This window comes from Chanodichthys erythropterus, chromosome 22, assembly GCF_024489055.1.
Source record: "Chanodichthys erythropterus isolate Z2021 chromosome 22, ASM2448905v1, whole genome shotgun sequence".
In the NCBI taxonomy this organism is placed as follows: domain Eukaryota; kingdom Metazoa; phylum Chordata; class Actinopteri; order Cypriniformes; family Xenocyprididae; genus Chanodichthys; species Chanodichthys erythropterus.
This window is the reverse complement of record NC_090242.1, coordinates 2782399-2803969: the sequence shown is the minus strand read 5'-3', so window position 1 is coordinate 2803969 and position 21571 is coordinate 2782399. Positions and strand designations below refer to the sequence as shown.

The following is a 21571-nucleotide window of genomic DNA, read 5'->3' as shown; positions in this document are numbered from 1 at the left end:
CTAACACTCATTGAAGTATATGCGCGAGACATCACTGCCATTGTCAGAGCGTGATCAGACCTCACTAAGCGAGTGCTGAACGCAGTTGGAAATAGTGGTGTATTCTTATAAAAGAAGTTCCCATTGACCCACATTATACGTCTGACAGACCGCAACAGTTGGAGTTAAAAATCATCATTTGTGTTCTACTGAAGAAACAAAGTCACCTACATCTTGGATACGCTGGGGGTAAGCAGATAAACATCAAATTTTCATTTTTGGGTGAACTATCCCTTTAACTCTTTAAGTCTGCATTTTGTTACACTTTAAGGGTCTATAATCATGTGGCAGTGAAGCATTAACACACCGGTAGTTAATGATTAACTGAACATATAATAAAGTAATAATAGCCATCATTTATGTGCTAGTTAAGCTTGAACACACCAGAAATTGTCTTAGTACTGTATTACTGGCTACGTAGCCATAATTACTGGCTTATTCTGGTGGATAAACTTGAACATCACTCAATGAGTGCCATACAAATCAATAAATACACTTTTCACCTTAGAACAGAGGGGTCAAATGGTCTTTAATGTACAATTCTAGCAATTTATTAATCAAAACTGTAAAAGCAACACTAATTAAACATTATGATTCATATTGTTCAGTTTACTTGATAGATGGTAAATCACAGAAATATTACATTATCTAATTTATTTACTGCAAACACACACAAACACACACACAAACACACACACACACACACACACACACACACACACACACACACACACACACACACACACACACACACACACACACACACACACACACACACACACACACACACACACACACACACACACACACACACACACACACACACACACACACACACACAAATTAAATGGATTGTTCACCCAAGAATGAAATTAATGCCAATAATGATAATAATAAGAAATGTTTCTTGAGCAGTAAATTAGAATGATTTCTGAAGGATCATGTGACTGAAGACTGGAGTAATGATGCTGAAAATACAGCTTTGCATCACAGGAATAAATTACATTTTAAAATATATTAAAATAGAAAATAGTTATTTTAAATTGTAATAATATTTTTTCTATATTACTATATATTTCATCAAACAAATGCAGCCTTGGTGAGCATAACACTTTGTTCATTGTTCATTAATTTGTTTGACCTTTGTTCATCTTCGGAACACAATTTAAGATATTTTTTGATGAAATCCAAGAGTTTCTGAGCCACACATAGGCAACAACGCCATTGTACCTTTTAAGGTACGTGATTAAATTATAATCACGATTATTAATCATGTTTATTCTATCAAAAGAGTAATGTAGCTATGGCTATTTTGCAAGTTCTTTACCAACCTACACTTCGCCCAAAAGGCCTGTAGGTGGCACAAAGACTTAAATTTAACCAACTATGATAACTTTGTTAGATGGTAAATCAATACAAAACATGGTTTTGGTGAGCGCTTTATAATATGTATTCACATTAGATTTTAAAGCAACACAATTTGTTTGCAATAAGACAAACCAGATTCAAATTGCCCGGCAAATTCGTAAAGCAAAGAAAAATAATTTCTAGCTGATCAACATTATGAAAACTGTTAAAACTTTTAGGAACTTCAAAAGATAAAACAGCGAAATTCCTAATATTCCAATATTTCCAAATTATGTTCATTTTCATAGAGCAGGCCAATATCGTCACGATTATTTAAAATCAATCGAGAGAAGCAGATATCGTTATCGTGATAAAATACGATTAATCGTGCAGCCCTAATTTAATTTAATGTGACTTGACATTTGATATTCAACAGTATCCTTGACATTTATTCAATAGTGCTTTTGATCTGCCTGCACTAACACTATTCTTTAAAAGGAAAAATTATACACCAATTATCAATGTAAAGCTGCTTTGACACAATCTGCATTGTAAAAAGCTCAATATAAATAAAGGTGACTTGACTTGACTTGACTTAAGGTCCAGAAAGGTAGTAAAGACATTGTTAAAATAGTCCATGTGACCACAGTGGCTCAAGCTTAATGTTATGAAACGACGGGAATACTTTTTGTGTGCAAAAACAAAACGAAAATAGCAACTTTATTCAAGGTCGTACAGGTCTGGGACGACATGATGGTAAGTTATTAATGACATAATTTTCATTTTTGGGTGAACCCTTTAAGTTATAAATCATGGCCAAAAAGGGTGACACTTTATTTCGATAGTCAACTTCAGACATTCTGCTGACTATAAGTAACTTTGCAACTCCATGTCAATTAGCTCTCATTAGAGTATTAGTAGACTGTCTCCTTTATATCTGTTACTTTATTTTGATGCACCCCAACAGACATTCTACTGACTATAAGTAGCTTTACTAGTATGTCATCGTCAACTTAATCAACTAAACCTAACCCTAACTTAACATTCTACTAATACGCTAATTAGAGTTAGTTGACTTGTAGAGTCACAAAGAATTTGTAGAGTGAAAAAGAAATGTCTAAAGTGGGCTATCAAAATAAATAAATAATTTAACCATAAATGGCATTTATTGTATATACCGTTAACCATTGGCTTATTTCTGCTTATTTATCCCCCAAATATTTGATTGATTGGTTGTAAATAATGCTAATATGCCCTTTGTATATGTTCAGTTAATTATTAATTATTGGTTTGTTAAAGCTTAACTACCTCATAAATAATAGCTAATGGTGGTGTGTTAATGCAAAGACTATAGAATAACACAAGACATGTCACTCGTATTGTTTTGAATGGGAGAATGTGTAACGCGCAATATGGCGGAATAAGTCCCGCCTTCTAAATAAGAGCCAATCGCCGACTGGTAAACTCATCGCGTCACTTCAGCGGCTGTTAGAATCACCGGTTTCTATAGAAACCGTCAGATGCGCGCCTCCGAAGAGACGCGCATTTAGGTCTGAGCATGCGCATTAGCTTGATCCAGCCTAAAACATTTTTTTTTTGTCATGATTCGAGCGTTTAGAAACTAAATTTATGAGCCGGTTGTTGTTAGATTTCATTGATGATTTCAAATATGAAATTTAATCGTAAGGTTGGCGAACAGTTTTGGATAATTTGATGTTTCCCCATTCAAAGAGATTGCATGATGCCCAGGATGCCCGAGAGGTGTTTCAAAGATGGCCGCCGAGTAAAATGACTTGTCTTAAATGGACTTTGGTTAATGTTAATGTTAAACTACCACATAATTATGGACCCTTAAAATAAAGTGTTAACCAAAAACTCTCTCCTATAATTTCCTGTTCCTTCTATACTGGCTCTGTCATAATAGTGAAATAATGTCAAAATTCACAAAAAAACACACAAACTGCAAAAATCAGCTGTTTTCTGCAGGTCTGTCCAAACACTTTGTGCACAGTTCATTTGTTGTGATGCATTTGATGCTTTTCTTATTGCTTGCAGAACCGTTTTGCTTACCCAACAGAATGTTTGCTTGCTAAACTGATGTTACACAGTGGAGAGAAAAAATTAAAGTGGAATTTGACAACCTTTACCCTTTTTATTATTATTATTATTATTATTATTTTTTACATAAGTGCTTTGACCCTGTTCCGCTGAATGTTTTTCTTTTCAAAGCTTGTTTCTTTTCTCATCTCTATCAGGAGTCTAAGAAGAGGTTTGATGAGGATGAAGAGTTTAAGAAGAGGGCCTACCAGTGTGTGGTTAAACTCCAGAGCAAAGAGCCAGACTTCATCAAAGGCTGGAACCTCATCTGTGATGTTTCCCGGAATGGTAAGTGCGAGACACACTGAGAGTGTCATTCTCACTTTATCAAGTATTGAGTAGACCAAAACCTTGCCTCATTCATGCTGGTACAAGACTTCACAGACAGCTTGTGCCCTCTAGAGGCATTAATGCTCTTGTTACATTATTCTCTGAAACAACAGCCCGCAGTGTGGAGAGAATATCAGCTGAACCAGCTAGAAATGACAGTCAAAAGTACTGTAATTTGCCCCACTTTATTTATCTAAGGATAATGTGAAATGTTCACTGCTGAAGGAAGCAGACAAAACATCAAAGATGCAAACAACTACACTACCGTTAACATTTATTTTTTTCTTTTGTAAGAAATTAATACTTTTATTAAGCAAGGATGTATTCAGTTGTTCGATGACGTTTATAAATTTACAAGAGATTTACATGTCAAATAAAAGCTGTTCTTTTGAAATTACTATTCATAAAGGAATCTTGAAAAAAAAAGTATCACAGTTTCCACAAAACATATTAAGCAGCATATTAACTGTTTTCAACATTGATAATAATAAGAAATGTTTCTAAAGCAGCAAATCAGCATATTAGAATGATTTCTGAAAGATCATGTGACACTGAAGACTGGAGCAATTCAGATTTGTTATCGCAGGGATAAAATACATTTGAAAATATATTCAAATTGAAAACAGTTCATTTAAATTGTATATATAAAAAGAAACTTGAAAAACATTAAAATATCTTACCACTTATTTTATAGTTTTTATATTTAGAATATAATAAAACATTTTATTTATTGCATTCACAATTTAAAAATATTAATAATTAAAAATACATTAATATAATAAAAAAAAAAAATTATATTTGATTTAAATGCATTATGAAAATTTAAATCACGAGCGCTCCTACTGACATGAGAAACATTCTCCGTGCAAATATTACAGCAGTTATTGTGTGTCCCGTATTTCTGTCGGTTGAACCAGAGATTCAAATCATTATTCTTTTGAGTTGTTCCTTTCTTTTCGGTGAATTAGCCAAACGCACTTGCATAGCAATCTGAAACTATTCGGATTCGAATACAGAACACAAGCTCAAAGGAGTTGTGTTTACTCCTGTTTCTGGCTAACATTATTAAACGGCACTGCAACATCCAATGAGAATCGATTCAATTCAACACACAACTCTCTGTTACAAACCACAAACCACTTGATGATTAAACTAGTTTTAAATCAGATGAAACAGCCTTAACATTCCCAACAAGACTGATGAAGAAACATTGTGCCATGAACGAAGTTAGAAGACTTTTAAATTCCCCAAATCACCACCTTTACAAACATTTACAGGTACCACTAACAGGACTGTATTTACCATGGTTTTGGCACAAACGTGGAATATTTATAATGAATACTATGCTATTAATATAGTCATTTATATTGTATTAGATTTATTAGGTGGGTAGGGGAAAATAATTCATTTTTGTTTTTGATAGGTGGGTGCATAGTTTCTATCTGTTTAGGCTATTTTTTTTTATTAGCATATAGATTCATAATATCACAATATCAATTGACAGTGGTAGTGAGTAGCCAGCATAGTTTAACCTGTGGTTACCAAGTCAGTCTCACTGTCAGAATATTTTAATTTAAGCCTATAATAATTTGATAATTATAAATAAAATAATTCTTACCAATATGTGACCCTGGACCACAAAACCAGTCATAGGTCGCACGGGTATATTTGTAGCAATAGCCAACAATACATTGTATGGGTAAAAATTATTAGATTTTTCTTTTATGCCAAAAATCATATTAATTAAAGATCTTTTAAAGATAATTAAAGAGGATATTAAGTAAAGATCATTTCCATGAATATACTTTGTAAATTTCCTACTATATATATATATATATATATATATATATATATATATATATATATATATATATATATATATATATATATATATATATATATATATATATATATATATATATATATAAAAAAAAATAAAATATTTTTGTGGGTGGATATGCATTGATAAGTACTTCATTTGGACAACTTTAAGGGCACCCTCAGATTTTCAAATAGTTGTATCTCAGCCAAATATTGTACTAAAACAAACCATACATCAATGGAAATTCCAGATGATGTATAAATCTCAATTTCAAAAAATTTACCCGTATGACAGGTTTTGTGGTCCAGGGTCACATATCTATGAGCTTGTATAATTCATATATTTGTTCCTAGGAAAATAGTTGTACAAAGCTGTAAATGATCAGGTATCTGCATACATCATTATATCTGCATACTGTTGAGTATCATGTTTCTAGGTATATTTTAGCTTATTTATTGAAACTGTTATGTGTCTACAGCCCCCCGCTATTCACACCCCCCCAACCAACCCCCGGACCACCTCAACTCTTCAATTTGATAATCCGGCCCTCAAATGAAGCTAATTGAATAGCCCTGCTTTAGACTCTTAAGTAATATTTTATAAGGACAGTAGAGGTCGGTATATACAGTGCTCAGCGTAAATGAGTACACCCCCTTTGAAAAGTAACATTTTAAACAATATCTTAATGAACACAAAAACAAGTTCCACTTGTTGACAAGACTGGGTTTAATATAACATCTGTTTAACTTAAAACATGAAAGTAAGGTTAATAATATAACTTATAGAACAACATTTTCAGTTTTACTCAAATTAGGGTGATGCAAAACTGAGTACACCCCACTGAAAGTCTTTGGAGCAAAGCTAAATTTTAGGCTACAAATGTCTAATTTAACAAGAATTCAATCACAGGTGAGTCTAATTATTCATTACACCGGTGTCCAGCAGACAGTTGACTATAAAAGGGTGTTAAAACTCCTTCCCATTTCATGCTGTCAGCAATGGCACCACATGGAAGAGAAATGTCACAAGACCTGAGAAAAAAAATAATTTCTTTACACCAGAAAGGTGAAGGCTGCAAGAAGATCAGCAAAGCTTTACTTATCAGTCAGAATACTGAATCAAAAGTTGTACAAAAATTTAAAAAAGATGGAATTGCAACCATCTCAAAGAGATGTCCAGGTCATCCATGGAAGTTAACACCTCGACAGGAGCATCTTCTGATGAGAAGGGTTGAAGAAAATCGGCATGCAAGTTCACTGCAGTTATGTAAAGAAGTAGAAAGCAAAACTGGTGACTATTTCCCATGACAATACGGCGTACACTGCAGAGGAATGGCATGCATGGGTGCCGTCCATGAAAGAAGCCTCTCCTAAAGCCCAGGCACAAAAAAGCCTGCCTAGAGTTTGCCAGGGCCCATGCTGACAAAGATGAAGACTACTGGGACTCTATACTCTGGAGTGATGAGACCATGATAAATGATTTTGGAACTGATGGCTTTAACACTGTATGGCGTCACAAAGGTGAGGAATACAAAGGAAAATGCATGGTGCCTACAGTGAAACATGGTGGTGGTAGTGTCCTTATGTGGGGCTGCAGGAGTGCTGCTGGTGTCGGGAGCTGCATTTCATTGATGGCATCATGAATTCACACATGTTCTGCTCTATACTGAAAGAGAAGATGCTACCATCACTCCCTGCCCTTGGTCGTCGTGCACTTTGCCAACATGACAATGATCCTAAACACACATCTAAGGCCACTGTTGGATTTCTGAAGAAGAACAGGGTGAAAGTGATTCAGTAGCTCCTGATCTGAACCCAATCGAACACCTATGGGGAGTTCTGAAGAGACAAGTTGAGCATCACTCTTCATCCAGCATCCAGTCTCTAAAAGAGGTCATTCTTGAAGAAGGGAAAAAGATAGATGTTGCAAAATGTTGCCAACTTGTTCATTCCATGCCTAGAGGACTTGGTGCTGTCATTAAAAATCATGGATGCCATACAAAGTACTAGATTTAGTAGTTTTTGTTGTGGGGTGTACTCATTTCTGCATCACCCTAATTTGAGTAAAACTGAAAAAAATGTGTTCTCTAAGTTATATTATTAACCTTACTTTCATGTTATAAGTTAAACAGATGTTATATTAAACTTAGTCTTGTCAACATTTTGGAAATTGTTTTTGTGTTCATTGAGATATTGTTTAAAATGTTACTTTTCAAAGGGGGTGTACTCGTTTACGCTGAGCACTGTAGCAGCATCTTAGTAGTAAGTTAACAACAGTAGACTCAGTGTCCATATCAGGTATGCCGCACAGGTCCTGAAAAGTGAATCCAAAGAATCACTACTGTGCAGGATCCACCTCAGAACAACCGTTACTGGGATATTTTGGCTTCTTTTTGTCTAAAGTGGAAGGAAGAGGAGACATGCTGTCTTTTTTTTTTTTTTTTTTTACAGTCTATGGTCCATAGAGTTTATACCAGTAACTAGAAAAAATTAAAGTCATCATTTACTCGCATTACATCCAGATAGGAAAGGGAAACTACAGGGATTATGTATTTTTCTAAAGTAGTGAAGCTTCTATTCCAAATATTGTAATTCATTTAAGACCTTTCATGTTCGAGAAGGTTTCATATTTTAAAAAGCTTTATCTGCCATTTTGATTTAATTCTTTAATAATTCCAACATTTATAAGCTGAGACATTCCTCACACATTTGTTCTCCTCTTCCTCTCAATTTCTATATTTATTGCAGAGGAAATTTTTTTTTGGGGTAAAACAAGCTTGAACATTTTAAATCTGAATAGCACAGATGCCCTTCACCACCATCCAGCGACACCAGCTCTAGACTCTGATGTGACAGCATCTACCTTTAGCCCTTAATCAAAACTCGTTCCCCCACTGAGGCTTGTCTAATGAAGGTCAATTAGTATTTTTTTTTCTGCTGATGCTGTCCAAATCAGCCTTTGCTAAATCAGGAGAGTGTTGCATTTGATTTCCCTGTGGTGTGACTGTTGTAATTAAACCGTCTTGTCCCTTCCGCTTCTGTCCGCTTTGCTGATGTAGAGTTTCAAAAGATCTACGACTGCCTGGAAATTCGCATAGAAGAGAGAGGAGAGTCCTTCTACCAGGACATGATGACGGCCGTGGTGAAAGAGTTTGAGGAAAAAGGTACAGATGGAGTGTTCTTTGATATATGCAATGTATCTTGATTTGAGAACAGATATGATAACGATAGTCTATTGACATTTGAATAAAGATTAACAAGTTGCATTATTTCCTGTGTTTATGTTTTTCTAATTGAAACTGGAAGTGTGGCCGAAACATATCAAAGGGTTAAAAGTTTATTTTAGGAACTTTTTGGGATACACTATATGGGCTCAAAGATGACACACGAGGATCTGGAGCCACAAAACTCCTAGTTTGAATGGGAAGTGCATACTTTTTTTTTGCATCAATAGATTCTCAAATCTTTCGTTGTTCAGACAAATAGGCAGTCCCACCCCAAACCCAAACTCACACTATTGGTAAGGTCACTGGGCTGCAGTTCCAGATTGCAATTCTGTTTTGTGCTGCTAGTGGTACCCCCAAAAAAAAAAAAAAAAAAAAAAAAAAACGACTTCACTTTTAAGATAGGACTAAAGAAAGTGTGTGTGTGTGTGTGTGTGTGTGTGTGTGTGTGTGTGTGTGTGTGTGTGTGTGTGTGTGTGTGTGTGTGTGTGTGTGTTTGTTTTATTTTTTATTATTTTTATTATTTTATATTTTTTAAATAATTAAAAGTATATTTTAAATTTATTAAAAAAATATTTTTTTGTTTTATTTATTTTAGTTGATTAATATTTATTTTGATTGATTTATTTTGATTTTCATTTATTTTATCTGTATATGTTTGTATTATTTATTATTTTTAGTTGATTTTATTTTATTAATTTGTTTTTATTTTAGTTTTTTGTTTATTACTTTTAATCGGTTATTTTTTTTTAATTGATTTAATATATTATTTACTTTCATTTTCTTTTTTTTTTAATTATTATTTTTAATTGCTTAATATTTGTTTGAACGTTTGTTCTGAAGAATGATTGACAGTTGAACAGTCCCAGTTATCCTTGTAAACAAGGTTTTGACATCATAAGTTAAAGATTGTACAACATTGCAAGGTTATGTCATTTTTTGCTCTAGTGTCATGTACTAGTGGCTGTACTTCCAAAACACTGTGTTTAATGTTTACTCTGGTGCAGTGCAACTGTAAGTACAATACTGTAAATACAATTTTTGTTGTTTTTTACAAACCGAGGGACGAGTATTGCCAATCGACAATAATTGAGCCAGAACATTCCGTTTGAAAAAAGCATTGCACCTCTGACTGTACATGTCCAGTGGGGGGCAGTGTTGTTTCAAGATTGATTTTAGCCCCTCACTCTACTATACATCCAATTTCACATTCTTCTCTCTCATCAGGTCTGGTGGAGTTGGACGAGGGCAGGAAGATAGTGTTTGCTCCGGGCCAGTCTATTCCCCTGACGATTGTCAAGTCAGATGGAGGCTATACTTACGATACCTCCGATCTGGCTGCCATCAAAAATCGCCTGTTTGACGAGAAAGCTGACATCATCATCTACGTGACCGACAGCGGCCAGGTGCGTGGGTGTAGGTCTGGATATATGGGTTTGTAATGGAGAGTGTTGGGGAAGTCTGGAACGGCACAAACCTTCCCACAGTTATCTGATGCGCATGAGGACACATGCAGCAGGGGTCAAGGCCGCTGGGCGAGACACAAAAACACCCCAGAATTCAAACGGCTGTATGTTTATAAATGTGTGCAATAGACTCCTCACCTACTCAAATATTAATGCGGTCTAGGTCATGAAATGCAGTCTGCTCACATCTCTATCAACACTGCTAGTTTACAATTCTGCTTTGCTTAGATAAGAAAGATGCTTTCTTTGGCTAAAATTTAAAGAAGGATTTATCAGGAGGATCTCGATCCAAACTGTGTAGAACTTTTTGTTTGTTTGGTGTGTTACTTGTATTAATGGTCAAATAACTAAATGTTCTTGGTGTTTTTTTTCTTCTTGGCATTAACTTTGGTGTTCGACAGGCAATGCACTTCCAGGTGGTCTTTGCTGCTGCTCAGTTGATAGGCTGGTATGATCCCAAGGTCACACGGGTAGAACATGCAGGTTTTGGCGTGGTGCTCGGGGAGGACAAGTAAGTGCATTGATCAGTATAGAAGTCACCTTTTGTCTGCATCATGTTTCCATCTGGATGATTCATAGTGCTGCAATGACTAGTAACTGATAAAATTCATAATAATCGATAAGAAAAATAATATATTTCATTATTGATTAGTTGAGCATTTGTGCGTGGCCACAACAAACCCGTAGTGTGACCTTAATGTAGTTTAAATGCATTTCTATGAAAAACAAAATGTTTACACACTACTCAAAAGATTTACTTTCTAACTACATTCTAATTCTTTTATTCAGCTTGGTCACATTAAATTGATCAAAAGTAACAGTATAGACGTTTATAATGTTAAAAAGATTTCTATTTTAAATGAACACTGTTCTTTTGAACTTTCTATTCATCAAAGAATCTTGTATCAAAAATGTATTCTTGTTTTTCCACAATAATATAATTTTTTTCAAACATTGATAATAATAAGAAATGTTTCTTGAGCAGTAAATTAGAATGATTTCTGAAGGATCATGTTACTGAAGACTGGAGTAATGATGCTGAAAATACAGCTTTGCATCACAGGAATAAATTACATTTTAAAATATATTACAATAGAAAATAGTTATTTTAAATTGTAATAATATTTTTTTCAATATTACTATACATTTCATCAAACAAATGCAGCCTTGGTGAGCATAACACTTATTCCAGAGTCATTAAAAATCTTCCCAAACCTAAACTTGAATTTATTCTTATAATGCAAGCATTTCTATTTTGCAAAGCAATAGCAAAAGTGTAATTAAATGTCACCATCGGTGCGAAACTTTGAAAACTTCATGGAGCATGTAGCATAAATGGAATGAATTCATTTTCATTTAAAGCAATATTTGTTGTTCAGTATCAGATTTGATGAAATGCAAATAATAGTATTTTTATATGAATGATAACTGGATTACTGCAATATTAATGAAAAATAATAACACTTCGGTGATCAGAGGAGATAATGTATATGCTAGTGTTTTTAATCTGCTGCTTTTCAACTGATTTTTTTTCTACTTTGTCATTTTTATATTTTAAACCATAACATTGTTTGAAGGGCGAAACCTTGGCAAGGTACCCAATAAAATATTTAATATTCGATTAATCAAAGGAATAATCGAACGATTAATCATCAAAATAGGGGTTAGTTGCAGCGCTAGTGGTTCATGTAGCATTAGTTTTAGCTGTAATCGAAATATTGTATTGAATGATGCGTTTAAAAAGCACTGTTTCCACATTTCCATGATTCTTTTTTTATAAACATGAAATTTCCATCTTAGGAAAAAGTTTAAGACACGTTCAGGGGACACAGTGCGATTAATGGACCTTCTGGAGGAGGGTCTGAAAAGATCCATGGACAAACTGAAGGAGAAGGAGAGAGATAAGGTGAGCCCCTCAAACTCCCAAGGAAACGGGCATCTTCTTATGCCACCTTGAAAGCTTCCATCCAAATCCTTTTGTGTGCCTGAGTACTTCAGCTCAATTCAGAAGAGATCAATGGATCTCAAATGAGACCAGATGTGCTAATGACAATTACTGGCTGTATTACTCACAACTCCTTTGTGCTCAGAAATGAAGAGCATCCTAATGCCTCACTCACTTGATTGATATCTCATAAACGAGTGAGCTTCTGACAGTAAAGGAATTTGAAAAAAGACAATTATATTGCTTCAGACACAAGTGAGCAAAGTAAATGTCCTCGAAAAGCCTTTCTTGGAATAGTTAAAGGCGTACACACACCATTTTAAAAGTTTTTTGTTGATTTTATTATTTGATGGATGTTACCAAGTATATAAAAAGATTTCCTTTCCCTAAAGTGACTTTTGCCAAGTGCCTTATTTGTCAGGAATATTGAAAGTAACATATGCTGCATTAAATTAGGCAGAAAAGTTAGCAGGCGTGTAATCGTGCAGTGTTCCTGTGAGCATAATCAGTTTGAACCAGTGATGTAGGACAGAGCCAAAATTTGATCTGATCTGCTGATCTGAAGCAATTTTTTTTTAAATCACTCTGAACACTAGTTATCTGTCCATTCCCCTTTAATTGGAGATAACCATGTATAAAATCTAATAATGTATAGTCACATTTTTGTTGCTCAACAAAATTTTGTGCTTTTGAAATCCAGTCATTTTCAATAGGAATTCACACAATCTGGAATGAATGAATGAATGAATGAATGGATGGATGAATGAATGAATGAATGAATGAATGAATTTATTTATTTATTTATTTATTTATTTATCTATCTGGAATTTCATATGAAGTGAAAAAGTTCCCCATGCAGATTTTGCTCATTTTCAAGTTAGTCACGCAGTGGCCAGCAGAAAGCTGCTTGGTTTGTGACCGTTTCTTAAGATTATCTTATTTAATCCTGATTGCCATTCAGCACATACTTGGTAACTTGTTTTTCTGAAGGTGGCAAAAGGTCTTGGCTGCTCCAACCTCACAAGGGGTCATCAACATTTTGAAAGTGTGTGTGTGTTGCAGGTGCTGACCCCGGAGGAGCTGGTAAAGGCTCAGCGTGCCGTGGCCTTTGGCTGCATTAAATATGCAGACCTTTCGCACAACCGCATCAATGACTACGTATTTTCCTTCGACAAGATGCTGGATGACAGGGGCAACACCGCGGCCTACCTTCTCTACGCCTTCACACGCATCAGGTAAGCCCTCAATGTGATGGATGTATTTAACCACATCAAATGAACCCTGCTGGGTATTAATCTGTGTCAATGATGTGGTACTAATTTTTTTGTCATGTCTATTCATTTTTTAAAAGTATCTTCAAGGGGACCTATTATGCCCTTTTTCAAAGTCTTGATTTTCATTTTGGGGTCTATTAGAATAGGTTATCATGCTTGAATGTTCAAAAAACACATTATTTTTCACATATCTTATATTGTTGCAGCACCTCTCTTTCTAGTCTGTCAGTAACGTTCAGTTTAGTTCCTGTCTCTATGAAGCCCCTCCTTCTGAAAAGGGCAGTGTGCTCTGATTGGTGGGCTGGACCAGTGTGTTGTGATTGGTCAACCGCTTCAAGCCTGTTTCAGAAATGTCACATCCCTTAACATAACTACAAGTTTCAACACACCACTAATGCAACTCAAGGACTTGCCCCTTTATTTTGCATATGACTTGGGCGGGAATCGTTTAAATGAGGATATTGTGACGTGTTCATTCCTGGATAAAAATTCAAAACTACAGTCGAGGCATTTCAGTGAATTCAGAAACTGTGTTTAATGATATAGAGAATAACTCGCTTTTTAGTGACTTTGTATATATAGACTTTTGTTGCTCAAACAGCAACATTACACAGTAAAGATTGTTTAAAATGTAAAAAAGTATAATAGGATATCTTTAAAAATTCAATTCAATTTTGTATTACTTTGTTTCTGTATTAAAGTTTATTTGATATATCTATCTATCTATCTATCTATCGATAAATCTGTAAATCAATCAATAAAATGGTAAATCGATCGATCGATAAATCAATCAAACGACCGATAAACTAATTACATTTATCTTTTAAAAGTATTTAAAAACATTTTTGAAAAATGATAAATATGTGTTCACGTGTATTCATGTTTTAAGGAAAATATGTTATTATTCGGTGGTTACTTGTTAGTCATTAAATTGATTCTTTTCTTGAAAATGGTATTAGATATATATTTTTAAGACGTATGAAACAAATATACCAAAATGACATTCCCCTTTCTTTATCATGGACACTCTAAAAATTGAATTTACCTTGGCATAGTTGAATAACAATAGTTCAGTACATGGAAGTGACATACACTGAGTTTCAAACTCCATTGTTTCCTCCTTCTTATATAAATCTCATTTGTTTAAAAGACCTCCGAAGAACAGGCTAATCTCAACATAACACTGACTGTTACGTAACAGTCGGGGTGTACGCCCCCAATATTTGCATATGCCAGCCCATGTTCAAGGCATTACACAAGGGCAGCCAGTATTAACGTCTGGATCTCTGCACAGCTGAATCATCAGACTAGGTAAGCAAGCAATAACAATAGCGAAAAATGGAGCAATAATAACTGGCATGATCCATGATAACATGATATTTTTAGTGATATTTGTAAATTGTCTTTCGAAGTGTTTTGTTAGCATGTTGCTAATGTAGGCTACTTTTGGTTAAAGTTACCATCGTTTATCACTGTATTCACGGAGACAAGAGCCGTCGCCATTTTCATTTTTAAATACTTGCAGTCTGTATAATTCATAAACACAACTTCATTCTTTATAAATCTCTCCAACAGTGTGTAATGTTAGCTTTAGCCACGGAGTACTATCAAACTATCAAAATATAAACACCCAAATAAATACTATACTCACATGACCCGAAGCATGCATGCAGCATACATGACGAACATCTTGTAAAGATCCATTTGAAGGTTATATTAGCTGTGTGAACTTTGTAAATGCACTGTATTATAGAGTCGTGAGCTTGATGGGCAGGGAGCATGAGATTTAAAGGGCCAGCAGCCCCTGAATTAGTGCATAGTTAATGATGCCCCAAAATAGGCAGTTAAAAAATGTATTAAAACAAATCTATGGGGTATTTTGAGCTGAAACTTCACAGACACATTCAGGGGACACCTTAGACTTATATTACATCTTGTAAAAAACTGTTCGATGGCACCTTTAAAATGAACAGCAAACTGCTGTTTATTTCTAGATACAATCAACGCTTGTATATAGGTTTGTTGTATACAAACATTTAAATTGCACATAAGGCAGTTTCTATATTTAATGAAGTAATGTTTACTCAGATTCATAGTTTGAATATAAGCATTTAGACAGTGGCTGTCAAAACATGTTTTCAAGACAGATTTATTCAAACATTCATAAATAATGAAGACATCACTAACATGTTAAGTAAAAATGTGATGAATATGTAATGCAGTGCATATATTTAGCAAAGTGCTCCTCTCTAGAGTTATTTTTTTCGAGTTGACTAAAAACCTATGAACATTGAATGGCTTTTTTCTGTTGTATATTGTCTTCTACAGTACTGACCCATCTTCACCTGCTTCAGGTGAGGTCTTCTGGGCTTTGATATACCCCTTCTGGGACATCTTTATGTGGGTCTGTGCTGGAAACGGTGGCCTGATTGATTCCCACTTGGGTGGTGGGAAACAACTCACCAACACTGTTGAAACGGCCCTTCCAGTTCATTCTCATGGGTTGTTGGTTATTTGTTCTCTTGGCAGTTGTAACCATGATGCTGTGTGGAAATGGTATGTGTGTGGGACTCTGGGGCTTTGGGATTGTGTGCCCATGAATGAATGCATGCATCTGCTGTGCAGTCAGTGTTTTTCTGGCTGAAATCTGTGTGTTTGTGACAGATCTACTTCTGCTGTCGCCTGAGTGGATGCTCGGCACAAGTGCTCTATTATTCTCACTCTTTATCACCTTGTGTATGCTCTTCTGTCTCAGTAGGGCTGTTGACCTGATGTCAGGAGCGTAGGGTACCACAATCCCTCTTGTCTCATGGGTCCCTTGCATTTGGAGAGCTTTTTTCTGTCTCTAATTGGCTTTTCAAAACAATTGGTTACAGAAAATCATTTTTGGGAGAAGTGAAGGTGGAAATCAAAGCCATTGACAGGAGAACAAGCCAAAAAATAATAATTGGCCATGGCAGCAATTGTTGGGGATTTCAGTTTTTGATTTCTCAGAACGCATTCAATAGAACCTGCTCCTCTAGTTCTCTGGCAGAAAGGCCTTTTAGACACTTAGCTATGATGATTCTTTTTTGTAACATATTTATCTGAGCTGTTGCAACAGTTAAATGACACTTCTTTCTTTCTTTTTGTGCGCTTTTAATTTTTGTTTGGCCATGTGCATTGATCTCATCCTGTGTTAATCTCAGTAGTAGACCATTTAAAGGAATAGTTTGTTTGAAAATGAAAATGATGTCATAAATGTTCTTCAAAATCCATGCATTTCTTCTATAAAACACAAAAGAAGAAAGTTCTAGCTGCTTTTTTCCATGCAGTAAAAACATACAGTGACTGGTGGCTGTCAAGATCCAAAATGGACAAAAAGCCATCATAAAAGTGCTTCAAATGTTTGTTAACGGAAATAAAAACTAGTATAAGCGGGAAAAACTGAAGCTATGTTTACACGACAAGGATGTACTAAAAATGGAAAAGTTTTTCCTTTTGCGCTTTTAGTGTACAGGCAACAACACTGTCAAAACGTTCCCCGAAAATGACTAAAAATGCCAGGCCAGGCCAGTAGTTGGCGATGTCACTTTGTAAAGAAACGTAGTGCACCTACAGACTGAATATGTAATACGCATGCGCATGACATCACCGTTTTCACAAATTCACGTTTTTGTAGTTTACATGGAGACAATAACCATATGAAAACTTGTTTTTAAAAGTTTTGTTTTTAGTTGAAAACAGTGTCATGTAAACGGCCCCTAAAATACATTTTAAAATAAATAAATACTAAAACAATGAGCAAGCAAAAACTAAACTAAATTAAAAATAACAAATGAAAAAAAACAAACAAAAAAAAACACTACTAATAAATAAAATTAAAAACATTGAACTAAAATAACCCCAGCATATTCAAATCAGTTCTCACATGCCTCACACCCAAACATGATGTGCCAAGTTTGACCATGCAGAAATGTATAATATCTTTTATAAGACACATTCTTCTTCTGTTTACCTCCAGGTCTATAGCTAGACTGGCTAACATCCAGGAGGCCGTCCTGCGCAAAGCAGCCGAGACCATAGAGGTCTTACTGGACCATGAGAAAGAGTGGAAACTGGGTAAATGCATCCTGCGCTTCCCTGAGATTCTGCAGAAGATCACAGACGACCTGCTACTTCACACACTGTGCGACTACCTCTACGAGCTGGCCACCACCTTCACAGAGTTCTACGACAGCTGCTACTGCGTGGAGAAAGACCGCCAGACAGGTGGGTTCCCTGAAGGAGCACGATCCAGAAGTCATTAATGTTCACAGTGAGCGGAATCTATCTGATAAAACGATACTGAGAAAGAAAAACATCCTCAGTGCCCAAACCTTTGAGGTTTTTAATGGTTAAATAAATCCATGTACTTTGGAGTATGTGGTTTTTGCTCTTTAGAAGATGTGTCAGGTGTGTAATTGGTCCAGAAATATATTTAGTTTCAACTTGTAGATAAACTTTTATACTGTAATAAAAGATACTAAATAGAGGAGCTGTAATTTACATATAATGTAATAACTTGTTTTTCACAGTTACAATATGTTTTAATGAAAAACAAATGGTTTATTTGAACAGGGAAATCTAATCTAGGACAATATCAGATAGAAAATCCTTTAGTTGTTTTTTTTTTCTTCTTCCATTTGAATCTCCTCATTAAAAACTAGTTACTTAGGCACTGATGAAGCTACTGTCTCTTGAATTGTACAGCTTATTTTAATATAGACTAATGAAATTAGCTGTACTAGTTTGAAAAAGACTGCTGCTTATGGGACATTTGGGTTTCTTTTGTTTAAAAACTCATGGATTTAAAGATAAAATGTAATTTCTGCTGCACTTAATGCAAAAATAATAACAATATAATTAAAACAGTACTATCTTATTGGGTCACTTATGCGTCTCACATTAAACTAGGAAAAAAAGTACATACCCCAAGTCTTGGTATGCTATTTGCTGGAAAGACCTCATGAAAAATTATTGAAAGAACATAAATATTTTATTGACTGGTCACATATGGACATTTTTTACATTTTTTTATGTCCAAATGTGACCAGCCAAAACTATAATAAAGGCTTTGTAACTTTTTCTATTAGAAGTGCCTTAGACTTATTTTTTATTTTCAGATTTTTTTTCCCCCTACAAGTTTAATGAATGAGCTTTAATGACCAAGACGTGACAGAACATCATTGATTTGATTGAAATGAACCTGCCTCTTTGAAAATGGCCTGTTTGACTAATGACTGCTCTAAATCGTTCTCCTCAGGGGAAGTGGTCAAAGTCAACATGTGGCGGATGCTCCTTTGTGAAGCCACCGCAGCTGTGATGGCCAAAGGTTTTGACATTCTGGGTATCAATCCAGTTCAGAGGATGTGAATTGGTCAATGCCTTCCTTCTCTGAACACAAGACCTTTTACTCAAAAACATCGATGTCCCAACGGATTCTTATGGTATACAAAATAAAAGTCATTGAACTGTCCATAACAAAAACTTTGATTTCCTGGTCATTTCTCCTCACATAAATGTCAGGGTAGCCATCTGGACCCTGAAAACTGCCAAAAAGTCAATCTCTTCAACCTTTCCTTTCTATATAACAAGTCTGAATATTATGCTGCGTTCCAGGTTAGGTTGGATATGGGAATATCCCAAATTTAATGTCCCACTTCAGATCCAGTCAATCATACGTCAATCGTTTCCATTCAATCATACGTCACGTTCACATGTTAACCACATTATGTCACCATTACAAATGAGAGCATATTGTGTTTTGTGTCAGTTATAGCAAAAACAGAATAAAAACATAAAATAGCTTTGAAATAGGGCTGTCAAACGATTAATCACGATTAATCGCATACAAAATAAAAGTTTGAGTTTGCCTAATATATGTGGGTGTACTGTGTGTAATTATTATGTATATATAAATACAAACACATCCATGTATATATTTGAGAAATATTTACAAGTATATGTATTTATTTATATTTTTATATAATTTATATTATATATAAATACTTTTTTTTGTACATAACATATTTCGCTTAAATATATACATTAATTTGTGTGTATTTATATATAAATATAATTTACACACATTACTCACACAATTATTATGCAAACTCAAACTTTTATTTTGTATGCGATTAATCACGATTAATCGTTTGACAGCCCTACTTTGAAAACAGCTGACTTGAAAGTGACGTTAAATTACAACTGTGGTCGGGGTTGATAGATGTACCCCGAGTTCATACGCCGAATATCCAAATTTGAGTGGTGTTCCAGACATAATTTCCTGAAAGAAGGTCGGAAAAATCCAAATTCCGATCTGTCTGTAACGCAGCATTATTCTAGTCTGGCAATAAGAATTAGCTCACGTAATTTTGGTTTACCTAAAGCAGAGTTTTCCCAAACTCGTTCCTGGAGGGTCACTGTCCTGCGCTGTGTACGAAATCACCCCTTTTACCCTTAAAAAAAATAATCCCACAATGCACCGCAATAACAAGTATACAACTGATGTATGCTCAGTGGCTGGAGAATACCCATAATGCACTGTGATAGTTGCGCACCAAATGAATTCTCGCGTCTGACCAGAATATGGTCTCGCAGATGAATCCTCCATCCATTCATTTTCCAAACCGCTGGTCCAATGTGACTACAGTGTAATATTATGCAGGTGTTCACTCACTCCCTCAAGTGAACTATATTAGTGGATTAATGTAGGGAATAGTGGATGAGGGTATAGGGGGTGATTTCGAACACAGCCCTGGAGAGTTTAGCTCCAACTTGCCTCAACACAACTGTCTGGAAGTTTCTAGTATGCCTAGTAAGACCTTGATTAGCTAGTTCAGGTGTTTAATTGGGGTTGGAGAAGAATTGGATACCCCTGACCTAAAGATTTTACAACAACAACAACAGCATTACTCATTTGGCTTTTGGACTTTTGATTCCACAATATGCACAAAATAATGTTCTCACTTGAATTGTAATGCAATAAATCAATTTCTAATGTGTTTATATTCACTGGTGTATTTCTGTATCTGCTTTCGCTGGAGACTTTCAGAGCATTATTCAGTTTGAGATAATAACTTATTCCATTTAAGAGTTTTAATAGAGTTCAGTGTTTGTTTTGCTCATGCCATCAGGATTAAATTAATTGGGAGTGATAAATGCAGCGTCCACACCTGATAATCTGTATGAAGATTAAGAGGAATGATTTAATTCACTCGTGGGGTCATTGGTTATTTACTCTTTGGATGTTCTGCAACTGGGATTTTCTTGATAATTTCAGGTCTGAGATCAAAATGAAAGATTTGGACACTTAATTACCTTTTTGAGTCTAGGTGAATCCATTAGTTTTCTTCTAAGCAACTCTAAGGCCATTTGTACTTCATGGGTTTATTTTCAACCCCTGACACTAAACTGTTGTTGAATATTGTTGAATTTGAAATACATTTATTACATTGTATACTACATTTACATATTTTGTGCTCAATAAAAATACCCTGCAACTGTACTTTTGGTATACTAAACTGGTATACTTAACTCATCTTGTACTTAATGCACTTTAATTGTGCGGAAGTAGTGCTGAGGTCCAACTAAAGATATACTGAAGTATATTTGATTGTGCTAAAATGGAACTATAGCAAGTAGACTTTTGGTACACTTTAAATATCTTGCATTTAAAGACTGATATTATACAAATATCATACAATCCTTATTAATAGTGATATTAAAACACTTTCAGGCATAATATTAAGAAATGTGCATTGTGCAATACAAATACAGTTAAGTATTTTAAATAATGTTTAATTATAATTTGATATCAGTAAGTCTTAAGTGATATTTCACTAAATATGTTAATGATTCGAAGTATACTTAGTATGAAATAAATGTACTTTAAATAGATTTTGTTTTTTTGTTTTTTTTACTAGGGGCAATTGTACATCACACATTGCTGGAAGTGATTGTAGTTTATAATTCTTCTATACGTGATCAAAAACAACCTAACTTACA

The 21571-nt window shown here is 34.8% G+C and overlaps 1 protein-coding gene across 1 annotated transcript in view; it reads left to right on the top strand.

Annotated features, from left to right (window-relative positions):
- The window catches only part of rars1 (arginyl-tRNA synthetase 1), a 29597-nt gene extending 8305 nt beyond the window's left edge, over positions 1-21292 (top strand). Inside the window, exons 9-16 of the mRNA XM_067376529.1 lie at positions 3642-3771; positions 8694-8798; positions 10086-10264; positions 10726-10835; positions 12125-12230; positions 13332-13504; positions 17547-17794; positions 18828-21292. Of these exons, the coding sequence (XP_067232630.1) occupies positions 3642-3771; positions 8694-8798; positions 10086-10264; positions 10726-10835; positions 12125-12230; positions 13332-13504; positions 17547-17794; positions 18828-18937 (1161 nt within the window). The 3' untranslated portion in view covers positions 18938-21292. The remainder of the gene's footprint in view (positions 1-3641; positions 3772-8693; positions 8799-10085; positions 10265-10725; positions 10836-12124; positions 12231-13331; positions 13505-17546; positions 17795-18827) is intronic.
- Positions 21293-21571: the final 279 nt, after the last annotated feature.